General features: G+C 36.9%; 3 protein-coding genes across 4 annotated transcripts; 1 reads left to right on the forward strand and 2 right to left on the reverse strand.

The window, feature by feature from the left end:
- Nucleotides 1-1,770: 1,770 nt before the first annotated feature.
- LOC141604735 (transmembrane ascorbate ferrireductase 2-like) lies at nt 1,771-5,110 on the forward strand. Its single transcript, XM_074423216.1, has 4 exons — nt 1,771-2,162; nt 2,888-2,936; nt 3,838-4,037; nt 4,512-5,110. Exons 1-4 carry the CDS (start codon nt 2,019-2,021, stop codon nt 4,812-4,814), a joined length of 696 nt encoding a protein of 231 aa, XP_074279317.1. The 5' UTR covers nt 1,771-2,018; the 3' UTR covers nt 4,815-5,110.
- A 569-nt stretch (nt 5,111-5,679) lies between these two features.
- On the reverse strand, nt 5,680-11,075 carry LOC141604744 (isoprenylcysteine alpha-carbonyl methylesterase ICME-like). The gene is made up of 11 exons (XM_074423228.1): nt 10,711-11,075; nt 9,627-9,703; nt 9,182-9,251; nt 8,926-9,006; nt 8,575-8,649; nt 8,058-8,159; nt 7,844-7,981; nt 7,303-7,368; nt 7,061-7,204; nt 6,741-6,831; nt 5,680-6,036 (listed from the first exon to the last, which is right to left on the reverse strand). Exons 1-11 carry the CDS (start codon nt 10,902-10,904, stop codon nt 5,875-5,877), a joined length of 1,200 nt encoding a protein of 399 aa, XP_074279329.1. The 5' UTR covers nt 10,905-11,075; the 3' UTR covers nt 5,680-5,874.
- Nucleotides 11,076-16,203: 5,128 nt separating this feature from the next.
- On the reverse strand, nt 16,204-21,590 carry LOC141604700 (protein GAMETE EXPRESSED 3). 2 transcript variants are annotated; one of them, XM_074423163.1, is made up of 11 exons: nt 21,332-21,590; nt 20,368-20,444; nt 19,973-20,157; nt 19,093-19,422; nt 18,760-19,006; nt 18,049-18,333; nt 17,876-17,962; nt 17,699-17,731; nt 17,556-17,615; nt 17,329-17,471; nt 16,204-17,061 (listed from the first exon to the last, which is right to left on the reverse strand). In XM_074423163.1, the coding sequence occupies exons 1-11, from the start codon at nt 21,340-21,342 to the stop codon at nt 16,426-16,428; spliced, it is 2,094 nt and encodes a 697-aa protein (XP_074279264.1). In that variant the 5' UTR covers nt 21,343-21,590; the 3' UTR covers nt 16,204-16,425. The 2 variants fall into 2 exon arrangements, with proteins under 2 accessions (XP_074279264.1, XP_074279270.1); XM_074423169.1 differs by lacking the exons at nt 20,368-20,444; nt 21,332-21,590 and having other exon boundaries at nt 19,093-19,255; nt 19,354-19,422; nt 19,973-20,110.
- Between the last annotated feature and the right edge of the window lie 213 nt (nt 21,591-21,803).

Genomic DNA, 21,803 nt, shown 5'->3' on the forward strand with positions numbered 1-21,803 from the left:
TTTCAATAACGAAAAAAGTTATGAAATTTTGCTTAATTACTGTGTTATTATTCTTCTCCGACACGTATCGAGTGTCGGATACGGCTATTTTGTCGAAAATTCTTCAAATTTTTGGTCTAAAGTGAAGTGTCGATGTCAGACACGCGACACAGCAGTTAAGTAAAGTGTCAGAGGAAGATAACTTAATTATGAAGGAGTGTTTGAAGCATTTGATTTGTTATTTTAATGTAGTACAACATATCAAGTAGGGTTTTTTGTCAAACACAACCTTTAAAAAAAAATTCTTCCAAACACCACCTTTAAAAAAAAAGTTTGTAAAACACAACTTTTAATAAATTTTTTGTTGTCAAACACGACTTTTTGGCTGAAGGACTTAGCATTTTGCAATGGGGTAACTTTCAATCGATGTTTGGGATAACAAACGATGTCGGTTTGAGGTGTTCTTGGACTCGTTGGAAAGGTGGAAATACAAACTTTCCATAGATTATCAACACGATGATCAAAAGTGGCCTTATGTGGAGTTTATTGTTGTGTAAAGTAAGGCTGGTCGGAGAGATTAGCGAGTGGTCGGGGATTTTTAGTGGGTCCTTTTAAAGAGGTTATGATGCTTTGTTTGGTCTGAAATTTGGTATGTAGGTAGCGGGGAGTGCAAGGTAGGTCTTAGTTGTGTTGTTTGTGGTGGTTGTTGGTTACAAGTGGTGGTTCGAGAGGAGTTAATTTGAAGGTAAAAAACATTCAAAAGAATGTCAAAGTAAGATTTTTTTTTTTGTGGGTCAATTCACTCATCTCAAACCAGCACTTACCACAAACAACCACAAAAAGCAACACAACTACGGCCTACCTTACACTCCCCGCTACATACATACCAATTTTTAGACCAAACAAAGCATCATAACCTCTTTAAAAAACCCACTAAAAATCCTCGACCACCCGCTAATCTCTCCGACCAGCCTTACTTTACACATCAATAGACCCCACATAAGGCCGCCTTTGACCATCGTATTGATAACCCCTGGAAAGCTTGTATTTCCACCTTTCCAACGAGTCCAAAAACGCCTCAAACCGACATCGTTTGCTATCTCAAACATCGACTGAAAGTTACCCCATTACAAAATGTTAAGTCTTTCGGCCAAAAAGTCGTGTTTGACAACAAAAAAATTATTAAAGGTTGTGTTTTACAAACTTTTTTTTAAGGGTAATGTTTGGAAGAATTTTTTTTTTAAAAGTTGTGTTTGACAAAAAACCCTATCTAGTATGAGCTGCCATTACATACTCGTCTTGTGTCCTTTTTGGTCACTTTGGAATTTGGATCATTCGTTTCGGATCCAATAAGATCTAAATCAGTTTCTATCTCATTCGGGTTATTCGAGTTTGACTTGAATTAATTTTAGACCGAGTAAAAAAGCTTGTACTCTGTACTCCATAGTCCATAGTCGTTAATTTGAAGAGTCTTGTTGGATGAATATTCTGATTTCATGTCGTGCGGAACTCATCTTCTGTTAAACTAAGTAGGTCTCCTGAGAGACGGTCTCTTAATAAGATTTATTGAGAGATCATTGTACAATTTTAAGAAAAAATGGTACTAAAGTTAATAAAATAAGTACAAATTATAATTAATGGTAAAATGGGTACATTTATTATGTAAATAGGTACGAAAATACTATGTCACGATCAACCATAAAAGGGGTACGAAATACAAATAAAAGAATACGAAAGATTGGTCTCTCAATAACTCCCAAGTTTTAGTGTAAACTTAAAACATTAATTAATAACCCAAATGTCTGCAACCTCATTAATCTTCATTACAACATTCAGTAACATTCACAATTCTTTTTACCTTATAATTCAATCAAAACCCGGCATCTTTAATCTCTTTCCATAGCAATTGCACCTTCATTTTTATTAAAAACATTAATCACTCTTTTAACTTTAAAGTAAGAATCTTTATTACTTGATCACATCTCTATTATTTTTCTCTGTAAAAAACTGTTTCTGGGCTGCTTTAGATCATAATAAACATGGTGGTTCCTGTGGTTAGATTTCCAATATATACAGTGATTAGGTTAATTGGGATTACAGTAGCTCTTCTTGTTTTAACATGGAATATTCATTTTAGAGGTGGTTTGGCTCTCATCTCCGATAACAAAGCTCTCATCTTTAATGTAATTTTCTCTTCTTTCTTTCTCTCTATTTATTTATTGTGTTTACATCTGAGCCCTCCTTTACCTCGCAATTTGCATCTGGAGCTCCCTCCATTTGGGCAGTTAGTTGTACCATTTTCGTTTTGAAGAGTGGTGTGCGGTGTGCCAGTGTCTGATGTGATCTAGGTCACTGTAGTGGTCGTACTGTTTTCCATGTCGGTAAGGAAGTTATTTTGGTATGCTTGCTTTATCACGGAGACCAACTTAGCATAAGGTGAATTAGTTGATCTCCCAATATTTTTTAGGCATTGTTCGGATTGAAAGATTTGGAGGGAAATGAGCCAAATTCCATGTTTGGTTAGCAAATGAGGTACAAGGAAAATTCATGTTAAGGCTTGAGGTCAGATATGACTTTCAGTTCAAGTTGATATATTTCCCTTTATAAATATTCTTTACTGATGAACAATCAAGTCTATAAAAAGTTCAAACTTTCACTTGCTTTCCAGCCACTGTCAGTTTAATTGGAAATTGGCCGGGACTAGGGCCTAGGAGGATGGATATGTGGTACATTCATCTGTAGAGGTTTTAGACGAAACTTAATTTGCCGCGGGAGCAACAACAAAACTATTTCAGTTTTTACGAGTCTTGCTTTAGCATGTCATACTGATTATTTAGCTCTACTTCAATCAAATACCATATGCTCCTATTGTCTATGGATAATTGCAAGCTGTTTTTCCCCATTGCAGGTTCATCCAGTTTTGATGGTCATAAGCCTCGTACTTCTGAATGGAGAAGGTAGGAATGTATAGTTGATATGCGCATTTTCCTCACTTATATTTCCTCATCTGAAGGTCTAGGTCAAACCATGTTCTAGATTAAGCTTAGCTTCTCAGAATTAACATAATGCCACCTGATATTGTGCCTTTGCGGGCACTTTTTTTTTTTTTTTTGGCCAAATTTTAGCCGATTTTGTTGATCACGAGCTTCATGAAAGAGGTGTAATTAAAGATTGATAATTTTCTGAGATGGTGCATTGGGTAGTTGCATTGACATTATATGTGCTCCTTTCTTTATTGCTCTCTCTGGTGACATACCAATGTTAATTGGCTGTCCAATTGCCTCGGTAGTATTCCAATCTTGGGCATCTGGCGGAAAATGGCCATTGAAAGCTATAGAACACAAAAGTTTGATCAGATCAGCATGAGTGCATATATACTCAAGCGTTAAGGATGTAACTTTTAAGTAGAACTTTGTTTTGTAATTGTGAAGTATGAGTGGTTCGATGTAATTCCTGATGCTATTTTCATTTATTGGTTTATCCGGAAACAACAGGGTAAGGCTGGGTGTTTCTGATCTCCCCTACCCCGCCATTTAGGGTAGTCCTTGAGGGCTTGAGGCATTAGGGTAATGTTATTGTGCTGTATTCAGGAACATTCAAGTTAGATTTAATTGTTCTCCCAGTTATCAACATCGTTATCTGATACGTAATCAATTAGTGCAGATGCTGTCATTGCTGTTAACTTAGTATAGCTTAAGTGAACACTGATTGCTATGGAGCAGCTCTAGGTTTAGTCTACATATCATTTTCGTAGGCAATGTATTGATTTTCCACTTGCTTTTAATAGACTCTTATCCCAAATACTTGATCCAATGCCATGAATCATTTTCAAAATCTTGAAATGTGGTTTTTGTGCAGCGATGCTAGCATACAAAACAGTTCCAGGAACGAAAAGCTTTAAAAAGCTGATCCACCTGGTCTTGCAGTTCCTGGCTTTCTTCTTGGCAGTAATTGGTGTATGGGCTGCCTGGGAGTTTCACAGTGCCAAGGCCATCGATCACGTCTACAGTCTCCATTCGTGGCTTGGTCTTGCCTGTCTCTTCTTATTTACTATCCAGGTTTATCGTTCATTCCTTAGATTTTCACCCCTTGATAACTCTTAACCTGAACATTGAGAAGACCATTTTATTTCATTTTCATAAACTCAGACTCAATTAGACTTATTTGACATGGGTGTGTATCAAACTGTCAGACTTGGCTATTTTGTGAAAAGTTCTAATGTTTTTGGTTTCAAAATAAATGGCCAAGAAGCCTACATGTTGGGGTGTCAAGAGTTTGACTTAGGTAATGAGTCAATATGAAGGCTCCGAGCTTCATAGGTTTTCGTGATTGGAATCTTACGCTCTATGTGGGTTTGAAAGAAAACACATTCGGTAGAATATTATTGTCAACGGAAAGGAGAGGAAGAGAAAAATATATAGTGAGACATTTTCACAGTTCTCCACTGTACTACAAACCCAAATGACAATGATCTTTGGACCATTGGAAATAAAAACAAATCCACCCTAATATAATTTTTTCCCCTTGTTCAGTGGGCTGCTGGATTTACGACGTTCTGGTACCCTGGTGGCTCGAGGAACAGCAGAACCTCTCTACTTCCATGGCATGTTTTCTTTGGCGTCTATATATACGCCCTTGCTATTGCCACCTCACTTACCGGGATCTTAGAGAAAGCAACATTCCTACAAAGCAGCCATATTATATCTCGCTACTGCACTGAGGCCTTGCTAGTTAACTCCATGGGTATCTTGATAGTGGTCCTTGGTGGTTTCGTAATTTTGGCACTTGTCGCCCCCGTGACTGGCAAAAGCGAGATTCCTAGAACAGCAGAGTAGGGTTTTGTCTAAGGAAATGAAAGGTTCCTCGAATCGTCTTCATGAATATTAGTCTGCAGATTTTATATAGATGCAGTCATTCGACCCACATTGCTTTGCTTGGCCGGGATATACTGATATGAGACAATTATAAATAATTTGAGTGATATGTCTACTTTCAGAAAATTTTTACCAGTAGACTAAATTGGTTGCAAGCAAGACACAGTAGACTGGTGTTCAATGTTTACCCTTCTCCATTTCAACCAAAAGGTGTAATCTTTTATTGCACTTTAATATACATTTTCTGTTTCTGTTTCCGTTTTTTTTTTTGGACAGGACAATCGATCTAGAGGATAACACCGGTTTATGTTATCAAAGCCGTAAGAACAAACCGTCAAGTCTTAAACCCGTGTATTTTGGACATGATATATGAAGGCCAATTACTAAAGACAATGATCATCTTTTAATGATCATCTTCTATAGGATCAACTCCTTTCGTTTACTGCAATTTGAACACTATTTCTGCAATCATTTTAGTGCACAATCACCCCTTCTTTATGCCCGTGAAAGGGATGAAGAAGGCTTAGACACCTCGAGCAACTTGAATCTGAGTTAATGGAGTAAAACTCTTCCCAATTACCTGCATCACTAAAATTTGTTACTTTCACTAAATCCTTAAACGTAGTTCTGGTGAGTTTGTTTCAAGGTTACTTCCATCCCCAGAGTAACCGGCGTTAGATGGGAAATATAGCGAGTTAGCGTGAAATATCATCATATTAGGAAGTCACATGTAACGTAAGGTATACTAGTACACATTACTCATCGGAGAGAAAACCTAGGAGCGGTCCATGTACCAATTTACTTCCGATAAAATGTTTTGCCGCTCAGTCACCAAATTCAAATTTTGAGAAAATATTCTAACAAATGATCACAAACCATACATTGTGGTGGCTGCAGAAAAAATTAGGTTTTGATTTCTTCAAAACTACATGTGTAAATAATAATGAATGCTGTAATTTCCTAATTTTATACACAAGGAACTACATGATGAAAAAAAAATAATAATAATAAACTAGGCGGCTTAGAAAGGGCTAATTTCCCGGGCTATCTTCAATAATATCTCAGGGACAAGGCGCTTCATTGGCGGTGCCATAGCATCCTTGGCCAAAGCATCTTCATCACCGGCATGTATGATGGAAACCATATGCTCGAACAGCTCGTCTTTACCGCCTCTTAGTGGATCCTGCAAGGCCAATTGGATTATAGTTAGATGCAAATGCAAACATGGAAAGATGCCTCTAGGAAGTAATACTGGCATGTGAAGTGTGGTTTGAGGAAAGACAAAGGATCGTGAACCCTATCTCGATTCTTTGAATCCAGTGGATACGGAGAAATTTTGGACTTACTGACAGGGAAACAGATCTAAATCTGGGAGTCTAAGGTGATGAAATCTATGTCCTGCCAAAAAAAGGAGATTTTCACAAATACAAGTCTGAATTCAACAAATCCTTTACCAACGGACCCAGAGCTGGATCTAGGTTGGACCTGATTAACTTGTATTCTAGTTTCTGCTGATATTGATCCCTGGATTGTTTCTCGAAGTTCATTGTTTTGATCAGTTACTTCTCATTGGCATATTCTATGAGATCATGGTTCCTCTGGAAGTGTGGTGCGGATCTCATATAAACTAACCCGATTTGGAAACCCGAATCATACTAAACTGACCCAAATACCCTACACAAAAATATACACCCAGTGCCAAACCCTTTTGGACATGTCTAGTCTAATGTATAAACAATTAGCAAATCAGTCCCAAAAAATATGGGAGTAATGGAGTTTGTAGCAAAAGGATGTGTCATTTGGACGTATTACAAAATGAAGGCTCAACTAACAGATAATATTTGGTGCATGCAGTGATGAAATTTAAAGCGGTTTAATGTTTTCAACCTGAACGAACAAATCAGTGTGGGTTTTCCCTTCAAATAAGATCACTTCAGCATGAGCACCAACTTTTCTGAGAGCATCTGCAAAGCTTTCACTGCAAACAGAAAACTATCACTCATGAGGTTTTTCCTTCAAACTTTAAAATGAATCAGAATACAATGAGTCTCATACGAGACGATCTCAATTGTGAGACCAACCAAATTACATGGTTAATTGGCTGTTCATACATGTAAAAGATAGTCTCCTGTACGCTATTTGTGATTAAAATATTCAGGACAATATAACATCACGCAAAAGTACAATTCCAAGGAAAAGATACCAACCTGGCGTCTGATGGGATCGAGTGGTCCTTCGTCCCATGAAAAAGGATGACAGGAGGTAAGATTGAAACAGCCTTCACAACACTTTTATCCTGTACAAGAAGCTCAGGAGAGAACTTTACAAGGGATTTTTCGCCTTCCATAATGCTGCAAGGCATGTAATATATTAATATTTACATACAAGTACTGCAAGCTGCATGACCACAATTGTGAAGCATGATAACCAAGCAGTAACAGGCAGATACCTTAAGAAAATTGAGCGATATAGGCCTCGATTGTGGAAATGATCTACCAGATTCAACATGTTGTACCTGATTCACAGAGTTGGTATTTCTTGTTGGACAAACAATCAAATAAGCCTTTTGCTATGCATGACATCACACCATTCCCAAACGATTGAATGAGTGACAAAAATATGAACTTGATAAGAAGCAACAGCATTACCCGATCCCTAATGCCTCAATGTAGAGGGATTTAGAGGGTTCGGACATAAGCAGCCTTACCACTAACATTGAGGTTGTTTTTGGTTGACCCGCAATGAAAATCGCGTCGCAAAATGCACTGACACTTTGCCAGTTCACAATACAAGAAGAATAGAGAGTTTAGTGAGTCATTTTACTTTAACCCATTACATTCAAAAGCCATAGAATAGTGCAAATATGAGGCACATACATCAAAAATATATGTTCCTTCAAACAAAGAAAACCAGCAAGTACAACTAAACATGCAAATGCTCAACCACAAGACTTTATTGCCAGAATATATTAGAAACTGTTCATTACATACCCGCCTGATAAAGCAAAATAAGCTTTTATCTGCGACATACTCCAAGAACTGCTCTCTCCTTGTGATTCTCTAATAGACTGCTGTAAAATAGCACAGGCTGAGATGTGTGCGCCAGCTGATTGTCCCACCAGATAAATTCTGTACACAAAAAGTAAAAATGTAAGCAAATGACTCTAGGAACATAAATTACGGTAAGAAATAACAAGTCAACTACCTGTCAGGATCACCGCCACAGCTTGCAATATTGTTGCATACAAATGAGATACCCTGAGAAACATCTTTGATCATGTCACTGATTGTTCCCTGAGGGAAATTTCTGCATGAAAATTAAGGCTGTCAGATGATAATCGTGCATTAATGTCTCTCTCCATAACTCAAAAAAATTAAGGAAGCTATGAAACTTCAAACCCACTTCAGTTTGTTAAATAAGTAAGAGTATGACTGACACATGTATAAATGATTCAGCATGTGCAGTTAGCTTTCATTCAAAGGCTGCCTAACCCAGTTGATAATGAATTAGATGCACCAATGCACATAGTTTGGGGTTTCGATTAGCCGACCTTGAAACAGAAACGTCCGCACTGGAGCAGAGTTCATTTGCGAACTAGCCAACGTTCTTTATATTTGAATCCAGTAGCGTTCTACGAAGTCAGCCAGAACCAAATCGAACACCAAACCATGCAACACTGTAGATGCATATAATGATGAATTTTTTAACATAAGCTGATTACCTGTAGTCCAGGCAGGCCACTATGATGTCTCTTTCTATGAATTGTTTCCCAAGAAACGAACCCCATGCCTTGTATCTGACGTAGCAAAACAGATCAATGGTTAGCAAAGTATAAAAAGGTTGATAATACGAAGAACAAGTAAATGATTAATGATGACACATGAATGATACAACATTTGTGAAGGTCACAAGTCACAGATCATCATTCACAACATCAGAAGGGTAAATGTTTGGATCGCTTAGAAATCAATAACAATTATTTCCAAAGGGTTTCTATTTTTGTTTTCTTAACGTAAGTCATTTTCGCACAAACAGTTTCATTGGATAAGTATGTTTTTCGAAGCCTACTCACCCGATAATCCAAGCTCCACCAGTCACAAATATCACGACAGGCTTACGTCCTTTTGTGTTTTGTGGCAGATAAAGGTCTAACCTGTCGAACAAGAAAACAAGAAATTGAAAGGAATGAATGTGCATGGAATAATCACAAAAAAAAAAGAGCAACACTGCATAGTCCTGCATTGTTCAGATTTTGTTCTTGTAGAGCAGACACATGCACCTTGCCTCTTATTCGAAATTCAATCACAGTATAAGTTGTGAAAACCTACCTATTTCTTGGTTGTTCTCCATAAATAACACTCCTATGCACCTGGCTTGAAAAAAAGTAATAATAGCCCACTGTTTGCAACAAATATAGATATGTAAGTTTATCGCACCACTCAAAATTTCAAATAATTTCAGCACTACAGTAAGAGCAAGATATAAGAGCTATGAAACAGCATATGTTTACTATATTTGCTTGTGCATGTTTTACCCAACTAAGGATCCTATTACAATAAGCTTGTTCTTTTAGGTTAACTAGCGTCTAACACTACAGCAGCATAAGAACAACATTCAAGCACAAAATCATTTCATAAGCTTTGCCCCCTTCTAAATTGCACCACAGTATGTAGCGTACGTGAACAAAAGATCATCTCCAGATAGGCTAATAAAGTAACAAAAATATGCTTGCAAGTAACTGAAATTCTAGACGGATGCATTGATACTTCTTACCTTGGAGGAAACCAGGCATAAGTAGCACAGCATAACATAAGAGTGCAAGAACTCTGGTAATCCAGCGGTAGCCTACCCTGAATGGATAAAAGATTAGAGAGCCCAAATGTTGCTCGAAATATAATGTGATAAACACAAGACTTGCATGAAGTTAATAAAGTTATGCATGATTCATATGATAGGTACCAGAAATGTAATAACAAGAAGCCGTGTTTTATATGCTAAACCAGATGCAATGTAACGTATGTAAGTGTTGTTGGGTTGTCTTTGGAACCAAGTATGCAATAACAGGAAGCCGCGTTTTATATGCTAAGCCCATTAAAGGAGTGAATGTATGTTCTTAGGTAATCAAAATCATCCATTTTTTTTGTTCTGCAGTAAAGCTAGGCATCTAGGTCAAAGATGATGCATTTAAGACGCTCCATCCAAGTAATTTGGTCCCTCCTGTTCAATTATTAAGACGAAGATCTTTCACCACCTTATATCGATTGTCTCACCCTACCCACTCGCTCCTCGTGTAAAACCAGAGGCATCATTTACACCTTAAATACAGATCTCATAGTCACCCTGCAACTCTTGGACTACTAACAATTAGAACCTCATAACCTCAAACTTTCGTCCCAATCATTTGTTTATCTTCTATAGTCTTTGATAGACGTATCTTAATCAAAGGTAAACAAATGATAAACACAGAGGGAAGTACAACACAAAAATGACATGTTTAAATAATTAAATCACATAAAGCATTTCTGTAATCGGTCCGATTCAATTCCCGCTCCTACAGTCGTACCGTTGAGTTTGTCACAATTTTGGGCACATCAAATCTCAAGTTGGCACCTTAAAAGTTACAAATGGAGCAAACCAACAATAATTAACAATGGCTCCTTTCATCGTAGCATTTACCCCAAAAGTAAAACTAACAGAATAAACCCAATATAACCCGAAACCCGAATCGACCTGATAATAAACTCCCCCACCAGAAATGTTAGGTGTATCGTCACGATGACATAATAACGGCAACAAACCAATAATAAATAAATTTAAATAAAGATAATATAATAAAGGAAGGATGGCGGAAAAATACCCAAGGTAAGAAAGAAGGATAAAAGCAAGACGGGTAATTAAATAAGTTTCGGCAGCAGCATGTTCGAAATCTTGTCTTAATGACTGTTGTTTAGAAGGTGATTCTCCCATTATTGGTCTTCGTTCCCCACAATTCCCGCCATTTTCAATATTATTATTATTATTATTATCATCCGACGCCGTTTCAGCAGCCATTGCTGGAGATTTCTAGAGACGGGAAAGTAGATCGATAGAGAGAAGATGATGATGATGTTTTAATTTAATTTATGATGATGTTGTTTTCTGGGTTTGATTTGATTTGAAAATTTGAGTGGATTGCATTATTATTTTTAAGTTTTGTTGTTTATATTTGTTCAAAAAAATTATGGTCACGGCATCTAATAATGATCGTTTATAGTGGAGGATGTGAGGTCCCAATTGCGCACGTGCTCATGTGGCCAACTCGACTCGCAAACTCCATATGCATCTCAACTCCCTTCTGGTATTGATAAGGATTCCTTGCATTTACGATTAGGTTGAATTGATCCAAATCCGACTCAAACTACTGAGACAGAGATGTTATCAGTTATCACGGCGTCGTAAGATTAAACTTTTTCAAGCTGAATTTATTTGGTCTGAACATTTTTGAACTAAATTTATACTCCCTTCTATTCGGGGTTTTAAAAAATGAATAAAGAAAGATGGTGGAGTTTGTGAATTGGAGAGATGAATAAATAATTAGGAATTAAATAAGGAATTGTGAGTTAGGTGGGGTTTGGTGTCACGACTCACCAAGCAGCTGGGTCACATGTCCTCGAACCAATTTGGCCCAACACGACTCAAGCACGATCACGACCCAACCATGACTTAATTCCAAACCAGGCATGGTTTCCGTTTTTGTAAAAATTTAAGGACCCAATTGATGGCCTATTGACATGTCCATTTTGCATAACGGTTGGCTGCCAACATTGCCCAATAAGCACCCATTGTAACAGGATCCCCTCGACCCAATCTTTTTGTTCATCTCTGTAATTTGTTAATTTTATGGGAGATATTTTAATTACAGATAACAATAAATGTACAAAGAAAATACAATATATCATTGATATTTATTTTTTGGTAATTTAACTCAGCTTATGAGATTATTGTGTTATTTTAACTTGTACAAAACTGCAAATTACTTAACACAAATGTACATCATTATTGTAAGAAGAACTGAATCTATGAACAAACTATTTTGCCAAATTGATTGCTCAGCCCTATCGATAACTTAGTCCATGCACGACGGTCACCGGGCCAACAAACGACCCATGGCGCCCTCCAAAAAAAACTCGGAACAACACAACGTCTCAATGAGATTTATGTCCAGTGCTGCTTATTTCAACAATTTTTAGACTCGCACCCCTTTTTGTTTAGTAGGAACTAGAAGGCCAAATAATAATGGTGACGAAATTCAAACTTAGGCCACTATAATAAGTTAATAACTTTACTAACTAAACTAGCTAATATCGGATGGTTTCACTACAGGAGACGGGTCTCATGCCGACCGATAAAAATGGTCGGTAATATAGGAAATCAGTTGGTAAATTACTGATGAGTCATAATTATATGCATATTTATGCCTCTCCTTAGTTACTTTCGATACCGTTTTCGTGATAATTTATATTAATTACATGCCTTTTATGTTAGAATGTTATTACTTTCGCTATTTGGTGTTTAATGCAGGAATGATGCATTTGAGGAGCAACGGAATGAAATAAGCATCGTGGAGTGGGCATGAAGGGAAACACGAAGCATGGCACGGGAATCTAGAAGAATAAAGGAAGAGAAGTGAAGAAGACAACACGAAGAAAAGAGCTAAAAAGGGAGTATACTCGATTAATCCTAAGCAGGCTTGATCGAGGAAGTCGCGTACTCGATCGAGTGCACCTATGCTCGATCGAGTACACATTGAGTTGGGGGATTTTCCGCAATTTCCATAAGTCGGTTGTGTTTTACTATAAATACCCAATTCGTACCTTATGTTTATTTACGCTTTATTTTTACCTAGTTATGGTGTTCTACATTGAATCTCTCTTAAAAACCCTTAGCTTAGTTTTATTAATATTGCTTTCGGATCTACAACTCGTTCTACCTCAATTTGTTACGGTATTATTAATCTTTCTTCAATATTTATTCAATTGTATTTGATCATCTTTTATGTTTGCAATTATGTCTTTCATTCATATTATTGTTCTTATTACCGTTAGTATGCATAGCTAATTTCATATTCTAGGGTGAAAGGGGATCTAGGTTGTTAGAAAAGGGTTAACTAATGAATTGATTGTTAAATTGCTTTTGATTATTGTTCAATTATTGTCTTACATCTAATTAATTAATTACTGATCAGAATTGGTTAATTAGTCTTGCAAACTAGGATTTTCACCGAACGGGTTAAGACTAGTATAGGCCACAATAATGAATTAGATTGACTTAATAATAGCGATCGCATGTTAAGCTTAGATCTAAAAAGACATATTAGAATCGACCGATCATATGACTTTTAACAATATAAATTGCTCAATCAATGAATTAAATCCCACCCTTGGATGACTACCTAGTGAACCCAATCCCTAGACTCTTTAATATTATTGAATTTGTCTTTATTTACGTCGCAATTAGTTTAGAAATCAAACAAACAAAACACCATAAAATTGTTACCTTTAAGACGAACTTAAATATAAACAAACTAGATTAATTAACTCACCTCCTTGTGGATTCGACCCTTTCTTACTGCTAGCTACTAGTTAATTGAGAATATGATTTATTTTGATAGACCAACGACTGAAAATAACCTTATCAATTACATTACCGATAGAATTTTTCAACTTTCCAACCAATAGAAAACGGTCGGTAATGAGAGAGGTGGCGTGGCGGTGGTGGCATGGTGCTTATCCAACGTGAATGGGAGTAAAGAAGTGAAGGTTTTTTTTCCTAAGTATAATAACGAGGATAGTCAGGTGTTTCTGGATTCATAACGATCTGTTACCGATCGATTGGAGAATCAGTCGGTAAATATAGTAAAAGTCGGTAAAATTTTGAATATCGACCGATGTTCTTATTTACCGACTGCCAAACAATCGGTCGATAAATTACCCACTGATAGGTTTTTACTGATTAAAGTCGGTCGGTAATCCTGGTTACCGACCGATTTCAAATTCAATCGATATTGTTTTGTGGGGGTATCAAACCCGATTCTTGTAGTGTTTCGTTTGGACTTTAGAGAGTTAATTTCGCCCATAATCAATATGAAGTTTTACAAATAGTCTTGCCATTTATTATAAGCCACCTAGCTAGAAGAAGCTTTCAAATTATTTCGGCAACCCGCATCAACCTTAGCATGAGTAGCGTGGTAGTTACGACCATAACCAATTATAAGGAAAGGCACCCCGTTTTTAATATCATTTCTTAGTTCAATAATCAATACATGTATATATTTTGTTTTGCTTAAGCTCATTCCTGCAAATGCCAAGCCAAAACTGCAATAGAGGCAACATGTTGATTATATCATGCTGTAGCTTCATTCTTCAGATGACTACTCCTGTACTGCTGCCATTTAAGCTCCAGAAGCTTTCTCTCCTCCTAATCAGATCCTTGTCGGCTTGTAACAAACTCCAGCTTTCAATAGCTGTCAAGAAGTTAGTTACAAATATTTTGTAGAGATCATTTGTTCTATATATACACAAACATTAAATTGATCAAATAATAATATCTCATATTTTATTTACTCAAGTTGCTCATCATTAAACTTGAGTAATTGTTTGCAATTTGATCTAGAATTCTATACATAAGAATTCAATATGGTATCATCGTCAAAGATGGATCCTAAAAGATGGTTTCTTAGATGGTCATTACAGCAGTTGGACATAAATAATGCATTTCTACATGGTTTCTTAGATGATGAGGTATATATGAGAAAGCCAGAAGGATATAGGAAGGGACAGTCATATGAGGTTTGTCTTCTGAAAAGATCCATGTATGGTTTGAAACAGGCATCTAGACAATGGAATGTAGAGTTGTCTAAGTTTTTAATCAAGCATGTATGGTTATAACAAGGTAAAGTCTGATTATTCTTTGTTTACAAAAAGAGATTCAGCTGGGTCATTTGTAGTCATTGTGGTCTATGTTGACGATCTATTGATTATTGGGAATAACCCTTTGGAGATTCATGGTGTTGAGCATCTTTTACATGAGGCTTTTACAATCAAAGATTTGGGACACTTAAGATATTTTCTTGGGATTGAAGTATCCAGGTCTACTGTTGGGATTTTTCTGAATCGGAGAAAGTACATTGTGGGTATACTCAAGGATGACATAAGCCAAACCAGCAAGGTTTCCACTATCTGTTGATGAAGGTCAAGTATTAGCCAATCCTGAATTCTACAGAAGGTTGGTAGGAAGGTTACTATATCTGAACCTAACCAGACTTGATATAAGTTACAATGTTCAACACCTTAGTCAGTTTGTATGTGAGCCATGTCAACCTCATCTCAATGCTGCTATACATCTGATTAGATATATTGAATATGGGACTGTTCTATTCAGCTGATACTGATTTGGTGTTGCACAGTTACTGTGGTGCAGACTGGTACATGAAGGTCTCTCACAGGTTATTGCATTTCTTTGGGAAATTCATTAGTTTCATAGAAAACAAAAAAACAAGCTAGAGTTAGCAAATCTTCTGCATAATCGGAATATAGAAGTATGAGTCAAATAGCTAGTGAACTGGTCTGGCTTAATGAATTACTCAAAGAATTACAGATTCATGTTCCTACACCAATTACTTTACACTGTGATAACAAAACTGCTTAGCATATTGCTGAAAATCCTGTGTTTCATAAGAGGACTAAACACATTCAACTAGATTGTCATTACATAAGAGTGAAAATTACATCAGGATTAATAAAGAGTGCTCATGTTCCTACATCACAACAACTGGTTAATGTATTGACTAAGGCCCTAAGAGAAAAGCAACATGTCTATCTCACTGCCAAGTTGGGACTCGTTGAGACTCCACCTTAGTCCAACTTGAGGAGGGGATGTTGATTATATCATGCTGCAGCTTCATTCTTTAGATGACTACTCCTGTACTGCTGGCATTCAAGCTCTAGAAGCTTCCTCTCCTCCTAGTCAGATCCTTGTCAGCTTGTAACAAATTCCAGCTGTCAACAGCCTGTGAAGAAGTTAGTTACAAATATTTTGTATTTAGATCATTTATTCTATATATACATACACAAACACACACTCTGTAAATTAAGTTGATCAAATAATAATATATCACATTTTATTTACTCAAGTTGTTCATCATTAAGCTTGAGTAATTGTTTGCAATTTGATCTAGAATTCTATACATAAGAATTCAATACAACATGAGATTGATCTTAAAACATCCAGCTGATGAGAAGTGCTAATCCCTAAAAACCAGATTGTTCCTAACCACCAAATGTTAGAAATATGAACTTATCTGACCAACAAATTGAGACGTCGTGAAGAAATACTCCAACGAGACGACATAAAGAGTATAGTAGCAGTAAGAAGTTAAGAAGCCATTCTTCATGTACTGCAATAACTCTAAACTGTAAGACCCACATCGACAATATGGCTACCATTGAAAGAAAAACTAAGATAATGAGATAGATATACACAAGAACCAGAGAACTTGTTTCAAATAAAAATTGAGATTATAATAGTTTGAAGACTAATAACTCAAGGATAATGAACGTCTTCTATTTAACCATCTCCTTCCATCACTTCCTGCATTTTGAACACCATTTCTCTTATCATTTGAGCTCACAATCCCTTCTTCATTACCCCCATGTAACCGATTAACGAAGCTCAAAGGCTCTGATGAACTTGACTCCGAGTTACCACAGTAAAAATCTCCCCAGTTACCATCTTCATCACTAGATTCTGTCACTTCCACTAAATCCTTACACTTGGCTTTCCCCTTCATCTTGGAAACCATTTCTATTTCTCTACTGGAATCACACTCTGACGAGTTTGTTGCAGGGCTACTTTCGTCCCCAGAATACGTGTCGTTAAATGTGTGAAAGATGGTGACGCTTTCACTCTTTGAACCACGAAAAGAGTAGCTTCTTGAGCTTCCATCATAGATAGGGAGCAAACCCTTTTGCTGCAGCACACTACTGTTGTTCTTGTTCCTGTCTCTCCCTAGGCTGTAGGTTGTTGAAAGTTTTCGCTCCACGCCTTCTCTTTCGCGTACCAAGTTGCTCAAGTTCTCAAGCACATTGCTAGTAGATGCTTCCATGGTTGCCTTTTGTTCGAGCTCTGATATTGTCTTGTCGTACTCTTTCTTGATAAGCCTGAGTGAATGCTGTAACGGAATGGCAAAAGTGAAAGTTTAGATATTGTCCGATTATAATGCGTCTCAAACAAATTTTCATTGTTAGTGACCCTAAACGGCCATGTGTTAGTGAGAAAGCTGCATACTTTTGACACATTATACCTGCTTACATTCACCTAAGCAGGAGAATCCGATTCCAAGGGGCATTACAGTAATTTGTTTTACAACATTTTTGCAGTTCAAAAGTAACTTCATACAATAAAACGGTCTACTAATAGAAAGTGTGTGGAGACTTACTCGCTTCTCAAGAAATCTTCCAAGATCTTGATTTTGTAGTTTTCTTTTACCCCAGAAAATCCAGCAGAATCGTACAACAATGGCAAAGACAACCAAGATGACAGTTTCAAATAGCAGGAACAAAAGAATGGCTCTTTCATTGCCTAGGGAAAAAGTTGCAGTAACATTATTTAACAGCAAAAGCAATCATTTCCTAGTGTAACATAATCAAAATGCAGGATGCATGCCTGTATATACGCTAACGCTTTTGGATTTCACCTCAGAGCAACTAAATGAGAGCTTCAAACCTGCAAAATAGCTCGGGAATTGTTGGGTTTTATATAATATACAAATGGGCAACTTAAGGGAGAAGAGTTACAGTGTGAATTACGTGTGGTTCGACATGGAAGTGGATTTCCAATCTCTGCATCACAAAATCAACATTTCAGAACAAAAAACCATCATTAGAAAACAAGCAGCAAGACAAAGTGTTGGAAATTCTGACACGCACGCAAGCTAAACAATTACAGCAGAATTTAGGCGACATAGGAAGAAACTGGTGACTTACTGGCGGCAGCGATGAAAGCTAGAATCATCCCCTCATCTAAGATGAACCTATGCAAGTCACTTCTTGATAAGTTTAAACCAAACTGACCTAGTAAAAAACTACAGCAATTAGATGTATCCAACATATTTGGACTTAAAATATGGGACATTTTGTGTAAAGTGAGAAAAAAATACCAGGGTAACTTTCAGACCAATAGTAAGATTGTGTTGCTGGAACCAACAATGAAAATACTACATTTTTCGGTTTAAATGCAGAAACAAAGATGTAATCATCCATCTGACGACTGGTTTTGCCCTCCATCTGTGTCTGACATATATATACTGCGTACCCTGAACAATCAAGAATCGGACTGACTTGAATCACAGAGTCCAGGGGAGAGGCCTTAGTGAACTTGTTTAAGGTCCCTTCTGGTGAAATTGAGTACAGGAATCCATCCAGTGAGCCAACTGATATCCACCCTGTAAAGTCGTACAAAGTTTTTCAACTTATCGTACTGATACATCTTATACGTGTATGACCTTTCAAATATAAACGACTGTAGGCCCTTACGGTTCATATTTGAATGATATGATCGCAACTTGACCAAAATTTGGCAATCCTAGCCTCCTAGGTAAGTACTGACCTGCAAACTTGACTTGTTTGAGGTAAGGTTCATGGTTGAACCCAACACTACCATTATCGCCCAAATTAGATAGAATTTAAACTTAGGGAGCATAACGACTTGTAATAAGATTAATCATGGCTTCATGACATAGACATCATCATCACAATTCTATTACACTGTCAAGTTTCATTCTTTCCAGAGCAACTTGTTCATGTTTGTCATTTCTATTACACAAAAAGAACATATTTACCTCTAAAAAGCAGTAAGAATGAGTATTTACCGTTGGAATCAACCACAGGCACAAGTTGTGGGGAACTTAATGGTCCAACACGTCTATCCCAAAGAACATCTCCGGTCAAAACATCCAAGGCAAGTACAACAGCTTTACTAGGGATTGTAACATACAGGACGTCATTGTTACCAGGAGTTGCTTTAAATTCTTTCCCAAATGAACGTAGACTTTGAACCCATTTCAAATGAGGACGTCGAGCTGATATCGAATACAGTTCTCCTTGGTTATTTGAAATCTGCGACAACATAACTCCAATGTCTTAAGGTAATTATCCTGCCTATAAAAAAGTGGTTGAATAATTGCAATCTTACTCTGACATACATATATGCTAGTATCACATGGATCAATAACTGGAGCAGAAGTGAAGAAACAATCTGAGACATTTGCCTTGCAACCTTGAGAAAACCCTGACTGATCAATCATTGGTACAGTAGTCCAACGCAAACGCCCTCCAAATGAGTAAGCAAAGAGCCCCTTATCTTTGCTATTAATGTAGACAGAAGACATTAGCATACTTGCAGTTATTCCAATGATTTCTTCTGATTTTGCCTCTGTTGATTCATTACCAAAGAGAAGTTCAACCTTGGGTCCACCCATTTCTGTGCTCCAAGAGCTAATCCTAAGCACTTTATTTTCTGCAACAATGTACACCTGCATAATTGGCAGATACTTGAGTAATACTCTCGTCATATCATAAGGCTGTCTTACTTAAGATGTTGCCTAACCGGATATGCCTATTACTCCCTCTGTCCCGGTCATTTGTTGTCCTTTTCCATTTTGGGGTGTCTCAGTCAATTGTTGTCCTTTCTATTTTAAGAATGAACTTGATGAGCAATTTGATCATTCACACTCAATTTGTTCCACTTGTCATTTAGTAATTGGCTCCCTCCTCTTTCCTTGGTCTTTGTGCCAAAACCAAAGGACAACAATTGACCGGGACGGAGGGAGTATTTACTAGACTATAACAAGTAACTACTATCGTGATACTGTATGTATCACTTTGCCATTCGTTCCCATGCTAAACCTACCAAAATACCCCTGAAAACTCAAATGCTTGCCCCATCATAATTCATAAGAAGGCAAGGTGTTGGATATATGTAGTCTTACCCCTGCATTTATGTCAACTGGTTGCAACCCCGTATAATAAAAATCACAAACAATAATTTGTTGAGTATAATTCAGAAAAGCCAAAATGACACACCTTGCTTTTACCACAATAAACAGGAGCAATGCTTCCATTGCAAGTATAATTCAAATGAATGTTGAATATCATAGAGCCATTACTTGTGAAACCATATAGAAATTTCTGAGAACAAGCATAAATAATTCCATCATCTCCAGTCAGAGGTTTCCCAAGCGTGTTAGCCCCGATTCTCAAGGGTTCAGCTGCAGTAAATTCATGTTTGTCAGAACCTCATTTGCAAATTACAAAACGATTTCACACACTTGCCCGCCCACCTTCTGAACTGCACCATAGTATGTACTGTAATATAGTGTAGTTAACAATAATAGTAAGCCTTCAAATAGGCTGATAGAATAACAAAAATACAGTTGCAACTAACTGAAATTCTTGAATGTTGCATTGATGCTTCTTACCTTGGAGGAAACCAGACAAAAGTAGCATGACATAACATATGAGTGCGAGAAATGTGGTAATCCAGCAGTAGCCTACCCTGAACGAAAAAAATGATTAAAATATGAGTTGATGTACACAAGACTTGCACAAAGTTTATGAAATCATGCATGATTCATGTAATAGGTACCAGAAATGTAACGCCATCTTTCTGAAAAGTTAAATAGTAACCATGATGCAAGAAAGCATTCCTTATCATGAATTGTCTTTATGGTGGTCAGGGTAACAGTGGTCTCGATGCTCAAATCCAAGTCGTAAGTATCACCATTCAATGACTTTACCAGCACATCAGTGATCACGCCTATATGAAACTCCAACTATGAAGATGAAGATCATCTTGTACATTCACAGAACAAGAACCACCCTATTATCTGACATACACATCTCATAGGTACCACCATGTTACTCCGACTCTTTATATTCCCTCGTATACCCGTGTTCCAACACTCATATGTATGACATTTTTAGATATATCATTTTAAGCCAAAATATGTACACTAAAATTTTTTTTTCTGGAAATATCTCAGTCCAACACTTGAACAGGCACCCAATGCTAGATAATCCTAAATGAGTCTGAGTAACATTGGCTACTACACTGCAACTCTTGGACGCTTTTTCCTTCACTATTCACCAACAACAACAATATTACCCTACTGCCTCAATAGCTCCTGTGAATAGTCGGGTAAAGGGGCTCGGATGTACACAACCTTACTCTAGTATTAGCAACACAAAGAGGATGTTTTAGACTAACTATATGTCTACATTGAATGAGTGCATGAAGAAACAAATGATTCCTGAAATCACAGAAAGCATAGTAGTTTGATTTGGACTACATTTCATAATTCATACACCATTTTCAAAAGATAGGATCTTAATTAGACTTGAACAAATTTAACCCTTAAGTATACTATGAGGAAAGATAGTTACCTTGATCCCATGGTTAATAATAGTCTTTAAATTGATTGGATAAACAATGATTGTTATCCCTGATCTTCCTTCTTGTTTTTCCTCATCAACCGCACTACTTTAATGTTTCAGTTTAATGCAAAATTAGAAACCAACTTTGCTGCCCTTTTTCAATCTAACCGCCAATTTTGTGTTTCCCCGTACTACACGAGTAGTAGGTTCGGTGTCCGGACCCGTCTGGACTACCTCTATTTATGGTCAAATTTTATTTCTAGGAAATAAAATTACCTTAGCCTTGATGTTTACCATTTATAATGAAATGTAAAATTGGTCAATAAATTATGGGACACATTCACGACTCTTAATACTATTACTTAAACGAACATCTCATCATATTAAGGCCTGCTTTTTTTGGATCAAATTATCTCAATCAATCGAATCAACTTAATGGAACTCGAATCAATTGAATCAACTTAATGGAGTTGAATCGAAT

This window comes from Silene latifolia, chromosome 1 (genome assembly GCF_048544455.1).
Source record: "Silene latifolia isolate original U9 population chromosome 1, ASM4854445v1, whole genome shotgun sequence".
In the NCBI taxonomy this organism is placed as follows: Eukaryota; Viridiplantae; Streptophyta; class Magnoliopsida; order Caryophyllales; family Caryophyllaceae; genus Silene; species Silene latifolia.

Excerpts from the sequence above, each read along its gene's own strand:
- LOC141604735 (XM_074423216.1), top strand. The coding sequence starts at position 2,019 with ATGGTGGTTCCTGTGGTTAGATTTCCAATATATACAGTGATTAGGTTA. Across the intron at positions 2,163-2,887 it reads ACAAAGCTCTCATCTTTAAT|GTTCATCCAGTTTTGATGGT; the intron begins GTAATTTTCTCT and ends TCCCCATTGCAG. Across the intron at positions 2,937-3,837 it reads CGTACTTCTGAATGGAGAAG|CGATGCTAGCATACAAAACA; the intron begins GTAGGAATGTAT and ends GTTTTTGTGCAG.
- LOC141604744 (XM_074423228.1), bottom strand. The coding sequence starts at position 10,904 with ATGGCTGCTGAAACGGCGTCGGATGATAATAATAATAATAATAATATT. Across the intron at positions 9,252-9,626 it reads TATGCCTGGTTTCCTCCAAG|TGGGCTATTATTACTTTTTT; the intron begins GTAAGAAGTATC and ends TGTTGCAAACAG. Across the intron at positions 8,160-8,574 it reads GTGGCCTGCCTGGACTACAG|AAATTTCCCTCAGGGAACAA; the intron begins GTAATCAGCTTA and ends ATTTTCATGCAG.
- LOC141604700 (XM_074423163.1), bottom strand. Across the intron at positions 17,732-17,875 it reads AGCTTTCATCGCTGCCGCCA|AGATTGGAAATCCACTTCCA; the intron begins GTAAGTCACCAG and ends TTTGTGATGCAG. Across the intron at positions 17,062-17,328 it reads GAAGATTTCTTGAGAAGCGA|CATTCACTCAGGCTTATCAA; the intron begins GTAAGTCTCCAC and ends ATTCCGTTACAG.